The sequence below is a fragment of the Miscanthus floridulus genome, chromosome 11 (assembly GCF_019320115.1).
Source record: "Miscanthus floridulus cultivar M001 chromosome 11, ASM1932011v1, whole genome shotgun sequence".
Taxonomy (NCBI): Eukaryota; Viridiplantae; Streptophyta; class Magnoliopsida; order Poales; family Poaceae; genus Miscanthus; species Miscanthus floridulus.
The window spans coordinates 84,349,148-84,355,183 of record NC_089590.1 but is presented as its reverse complement, the minus strand read 5'-3'; the positions used below and the strand labels follow the sequence as shown (position 1 = coordinate 84,355,183).

The following is a 6,036-nucleotide window of genomic DNA, read 5'->3' as shown; positions in this document are numbered from 1 at the left end:
ATGACCGGGTACGGTGCTTGCCCGTTTTCTCTCTCTCTCTTCGGGTAGTCGGTAATCATGATCCAAATACTGTGCATATATATATATATATATATATATATATATATATATATATCCCTAAAGGTGGCTGCAAAATAACTTATTCTGTAGTTACTTTGAGTTACGATAATTACTATATTAATTTACAAGATTATAATAACTCCTTACTAAGTGGTTTACTATAACGTTATGGTAAATATCCCTATGTGTTATAGTAACCCAACTATCGTAAATTAGTATATAAAATTATCGTAAATAGAGGTGACTACAAAATAACTTATTTTGTAGTTGGCTACTGAATACTCTCTCTCTCTTTCTCTCTCTCTCTCTCTCTCTCTCTCTCTCTCTCTATATATATATATATATATATATATATATATATATATATATATATATATATATAGGGAGAGGCTATTCAGCAGCTGGCTACAAAATAAGTTATTCTGTAGCCACCTCTATTTACCATAATTTTATATACTAATTTACCATAATGTCAATACATATTTACAATAGTTGGGCTACTATAACACATGAGAATATTTACCATAATGTTATAGTAAACCACTTAGTAAGGAGTTACTGTAAATTAACATAGTAATTATCGTAACTCAAAGTGGCTACAAAATAAGTTATTCTATGGCCAACTACAGAATAGTAGTTCTATATATATATATATATATATATATATATATATATATATATATATATATATATATATATATATATATATATATATAAGTGTAACTATGCAAGCCAACGTCTGAAGCACGCAGACTCATCCTTGGCACTTGGCAGCACAAGGCAAAGATGGTGTGCTGTCGCTACTGCTACTTGCTACTTTTTTTTTTTATTGCCTCTCATCTGGGTGAATCTGTTCGTACACACGCACGCTTACACAACACATGCACACAACTCATACCACCCGTGTACAAACAAACCTACAACTACACCCAGATCTAAAGACCGCGTCCTTGTTGAGATCACCGAAATCCCCTGATTTCATAGATGACGGGTACGTCACAATTCCATTGTAGCATCACACGTGAGAGGCACCAAATCAAACGGAGACTGTTGAAAAATGGGAACAAAGTCCCGGTGAGCACCTGCATGAGCTGAGACTCAACGCAGGCGGGCGTGGACGCGCACCTGGCGTCGTTGCCAACCGCACTAGGTGCGGTCCTCGCTACTTGCTACTTTGCTACTGCTTCTGCTACTCGTTCACGGCACCCAACACAACACGAGCAACGCGATGACAACCCAGCACAAATTTTTAAGCGAACTCCAGTAAGTTTATTTTCAGCAGAGCACGTTGGGTGAAGCGATGGAAGACTGCAAGGACTAGAACAGGTCACAAGCGGAGGAGCTGCACATTCAGCGTCCTCTCGTTCAGGACCACGACCCCAGCAAAATCTGCAGGCATCATCAACACCATCCCGTCCGTCAGAGTTGAGAACGTACGGTCAATCAAATGCATGCATGCAGAACTCCTCTGTCCCAACAGCAAAGCACAGGCAGAGCAGACAGCAGAGCTTACTAGAGCCAGCCATGGACGTTGGCGTCCTGGAGGTTGGGCTGCCGCGGCTGGAGCCTGTACTCGTGCAGCTGCGGCGACAGCTGCAGCGCCGTCATCGACGACTCCGCCGCGTCCCGGCCGGGCAGCAGCTGCTGACTCTGGCTGCCACTGCCACTGGCCCCCACGTCCCACCACGGGAACGGCCTCGGGTTTCCCAGCATCTCGCCGGCCTGAGCCTGCTGCTGCTGCCCCCTAGCAATAGCCGGGTTCTGTTTTTTCAACACAGGTCAAAGCCACACAAGCAGGCCCATTCAGGTGCGGAAAATTTTTGGAACAAACAGGGGGGTCACTTGAGGAGGTCAGGAGAAGGGCCAGCCGTCTTCAGTCTTCTTACCATGAGGCATAGGTAGCCGCTCTGCTCTCCTGGCATGTGCATCTCCTGTGGAAATTCAGGACGAAAGAGAGAACTCTGTCTGTCACAACTCGATTCTTTTGAAACAGAGATGTTTAGAGGCTACCAAGAGAGGGAGGAATGCAGAGCACCCTTTGGCTGATCTCGAGCAGCTGCTGGTCAAGTAGCTCTTGCTGCCAGAAACAAAACAAGGGTGTTCAGTGTTAGCACGGAGGCGTCTCCCAAGAGTGTTTTTTTTTTGTAGGATAAAGAACGCTAAGAACCTACAAGGCTACTCCATCAATCAATCTGTCGGCGTGCTAGTTTTTTTTTTTTAGAAAAGGTCGGCGTGCTAGTTAGTGCATATTTACCTTCCTGAGGCGAACTTTGTAGAGCGAGAACTCGATCTGCTGTTCAAGGTTGCTCAGATCTTGCACGGAGAATGAGGCCAGGTCCTCCCCCATGTACTGTGCCATGATCATCCTCAGCCTGTTCCTCTCATCCTTCATCCTAGTCATCTCCTGGACGATTTTCTTCACGGAAAAGGAGGGGAGAGTATTAGGTTACATCAGTGGAAACACAGACATCGTAGTGTCTTGGTTCAAGAGAATCGGCGTACCTGCTGGATGTCCATCTCCTCAAAACGGGTGCTAGGGGCTTTCAGGTATCTGTCAAAGATGTTTGCTATTCTGCAACCAGAATAAGCAATAATATATAGTATGATATAAAAACGTTGTAAAACCCCTGATGGGCACTCAGTCAAAAAGAATTATTATTGAAACTATCAACCGTTGGCAATATGCTACCAGTCTTCAGCCTGTTCGCTTGCTCGTAAACGATCGTAAATTTCCAGCCAGGAATAGTGTTTTTCTCTCACACCAAACCAGCCAGCAGTAAATAATCCACGATACGATACGGCCTCCCGAACAGGCTGCTTATACCACACACCTGATCATCATCTCTTCTTTTTTATTGAAGACTTCAAACTGTATATGACTATATGTTAAGTTAAAACGTCCCATGATGTATGCCAAGTCATAAGATTGTAGTTGTTAAGAATAATTACAAATCAGTTCTGAAGCTCTCATGAAACTTTGATGTCATTACTAAAGTTAAAAACCTTATAGCAGAATGAGCTGAATCTTGTATGTTACTAACAAACTCCAGAAATTCCTACCACAAGGTGTCTTGAAAAAATATGTCAAGACAACATACTCTTTTTTTTGTGAACAAAGACAACATACTCGTAACGACACCACATTTGAAACTACTACTTGCCCATAAAAATGAAAACGGAATGCTAGAGGCTTTCAGGTATCTGTCAAACCTGTTTGCTACTCTGCAAAAAAAAAAGAAACAGCAAATGTATGATTTAAGAATGTTTAACTGGAGATATAGAACTCCAGACGGTCTCTCACTATGGAAGGATGTCATCGTTGAAACTAAATGACATAGCATGGTACCAGTCTTATACCACTTAGCTGATCGATGTCGCATTGTCTTCGCAGACCAGTGTATATTAAGTTAAAAGGTCACATGCTGTATGCTAAGTTAAACGATTACAAGTGGTAGGAACAAATCAGTTTTAAACTGCTCATGGTACTGTGGTGTTTTACCAAAACCATACTAAAAAATAAGCTGAATCTTGTATATTGCAGGACATGTCCCACAAAAAATTGAAAACAATGTATACATAATTTGTTCAACTGGAGATAGTAAAAAAAGAATAATTTGTAAAATTGCAGGACTGCTAAACAAGCCTAAGGATAGTAGGAAACTTCAACCACATGATCTTTGTTATATGACAACACAAATACCATAGCGATAACTACGCCATATCTAAAATTTCTACTTCCCCTCAAAGATGAAAATGAACAGAAGGATGGATGGTATGAAATGGGAAAGAACGTTTCACGCACCTCCATGGAGGGCTGGAGTACTCATACATCCTGCCACTTCCAGAGAATATTATGACTCCGATTTGCGCATCACAAAGAATGGCTAGCTCGTTTGCCTTCTTGAACAACCCCATCCGCCTCTTGAAGAAGGTAACTTGGCGGTTTGTTGGATTCTCAATCTTCTTCAGCTCTACTTTTCCACGACCCATTGGTACAGCTTGGTGCTTCTTCTTTCCTATTCAACCTACCAGAACATATGCTGAATCATAACAGTCATGCTTCAGGATACCAAAGTACAATCATGACAAGAAGCAAATAAAGATTTCATATGTGCGAGAGGAGATAAAAGTAAATGGTCTCGAATCACCAAGATCATGAGAGATAGTAACAAACAGTTTCAGTCTTTCAGATGCAGGATAGGATAGAAACTTGGAAAGCTATCCATGCAGGCACAAAAGATGTATTACTGTGCAGTGCAGTGCTTATATTTAATTCCCTAATTTTTGAACTTCAACAAAAGGAACGGTTGGTCCAGAAGAATCAAACTTTCATGAAGATCAATGGATTTAAAAAGCTTGAGAAGATGAAAAGATTTCATAAGCACAAGAAGATGAAAAGATTTCATATGCATGCCCAAGAGATGATAGTAAATGGCTTCAAATCATCAAAGTCATGAGAGATGATAGCAAATGGCTTCAAATCATCAAAGTCATGAGAGATAAAGCAATACAACGGAAACTTATCTATACAGGTACAAATGCTAGAAGTGTGCAGTGCTTATATTTCAGAAAAATCAAACATTCATGAAGATCAAATGGATTAAAGCATGAGCAGGTCTATAAATAAAATAAAATCAGACAAACAGCATTTGCCCAAAATATTCTTGTGCTAAGTTGCAGGATGAGAATATGAGAGAGAGAGAGAGAGTTCATGGAGGAGTGGTATCACCTGTATCTGCTTCTTTGAAGATAGAGGGAAGCAAAGGGGGGCTGGTCGCCTTTATACATGGTCTGCAGAGTTCCTTATCTCGAGTTTATTTTTCTGAAAGACATTGTTCACATCATCACCTGTCCTGCTGTCCCACTAGATATCACAGATAAGGAAAATATCAAACTATAAATGCAGAAATTAAGTAAATGGGATGTTTATAGTACTTAACTTTCTATTGTCTGTTCATTTATCAATTAGTATGTACGGAGCAGGCTTTGAGCCGAGCATGTACGCTACAGATCTCTATCAGGCAAACTATCACATCCAACAACAGTATGTGCTTGTGAATCAACTACTTGCAACGCATGTTGTGCAGCATGTGTGTGTATCAGAGATGGCACCAGATGACTGAAAATGGCAATGCTGAAAGGCACAAAGAACCATGCTGTGGACTGGTAACTGCCCATAGCAGATGATGAGCTTTGCATCTAGGCTGCATCTATAAGATGGCAAGGCTAGAATTGACCAAGACATGGAATAAGTAGGGCCAATAATGCTTTCCAGTTTCCATAGGTAGCTTCGGGTCCACACTACACACCTACTTAATGTCAGGCATAGTCAAATACATGACATCTCACATATATCCTGCTATGATTTTGTTGTTGGCACCAAAGTGAAGTTCTTGGGTTACAGTTTTCGGTTATCATGGCAAATTTCAATATCCTAATTCATAGAGACGCATACTACTTCTGAGATGGGAATATGGGATAGGTTTGCTTATATTCACCACATATCATCAGTCGTTTCATAGATACTGCATTCTAAGTTCAAAGATGAAAGCATTAATTCATGTAATAATCATAATTAGTTCAGAAACTTTGATTTGCCCAGCCTTACAAGACAGTTCCTAGGGGAGATTTTTTCAGAAAGAAGCTTGTGAACTGGTACAGTCAGAGTTCAGAACTTCAGATCATCATCCATGAGTCATGATCAAAGACCAGCAGAACAAGATGGTAGAAGAGCTTTTTCTTAAACTGGATACCTCCAAAGGAGTTCACGGCACCATCATAGTGACTTATAAGGCAAAGAAATGATTCTCTCCTTCTCATGCGGCAGTTGAGGTACAGGAGGAGAGTCACACAACTTTGTTTGGCTGATCTTCATTGTGTTCACACTGGGTATATGGTATATAGTTGTTACATGTTTTGTTACACATATAAATCCTCTCACTTTCCTGATTTTGCAGTAGCTACAACTGAAGTGCC

At 40.8% G+C, this 6,036-nt stretch overlaps 1 protein-coding gene across 2 annotated transcripts; it reads right to left on the bottom strand.

Annotated features, from left to right (window-relative positions):
- Nucleotides 1–927: 927 nt before the first annotated feature.
- LOC136491427 (MADS-box transcription factor 31-like) lies at nt 928–4,062 on the bottom strand. Of its 2 annotated transcripts, XM_066487711.1 has the most exons (7): nt 3,863–4,062; nt 2,563–2,632; nt 2,315–2,476; nt 2,096–2,137; nt 1,947–1,991; nt 1,574–1,821; nt 928–1,449 (listed from the first exon to the last, which is right to left on the bottom strand). In XM_066487711.1, coding segments are annotated over exons 1-7 (756 nt in total). In that variant the 5' UTR covers nt 4,051–4,062; the 3' UTR covers nt 928–1,448. The 2 variants fall into 2 exon arrangements, with proteins under 2 accessions (XP_066343808.1, XP_066343807.1); XM_066487710.1 differs by lacking the exon at nt 928–1,449 and having other exon boundaries at nt 1,492–1,821.
- Between the last annotated feature and the right edge of the window lie 1,974 nt (nt 4,063–6,036).

What these genes read in the sequence shown, in the direction of transcription:
- LOC136491427 (XM_066487711.1), bottom strand. Translation starts at nt 4,050, where the DNA reads ATGGGTCGTGGAAAAGTAGAGCTGAAGAAGATTGAGAATCCAACAAAC. An exon ending in ACAAAGTTCGCCTCAGGAAG is followed by an intron (nt 2,138 to 2,314) that starts GTAAATATGCAC and finishes TGTTTCTGGCAG; the next exon opens with CAAGAGCTACTTGACCAGCA. An exon ending in GCGGCTACCTATGCCTCATG is followed by an intron (nt 1,822 to 1,946) that starts GTAAGAAGACTG and finishes TTGAAAAAACAG; the next exon opens with AACCCGGCTATTGCTAGGGG.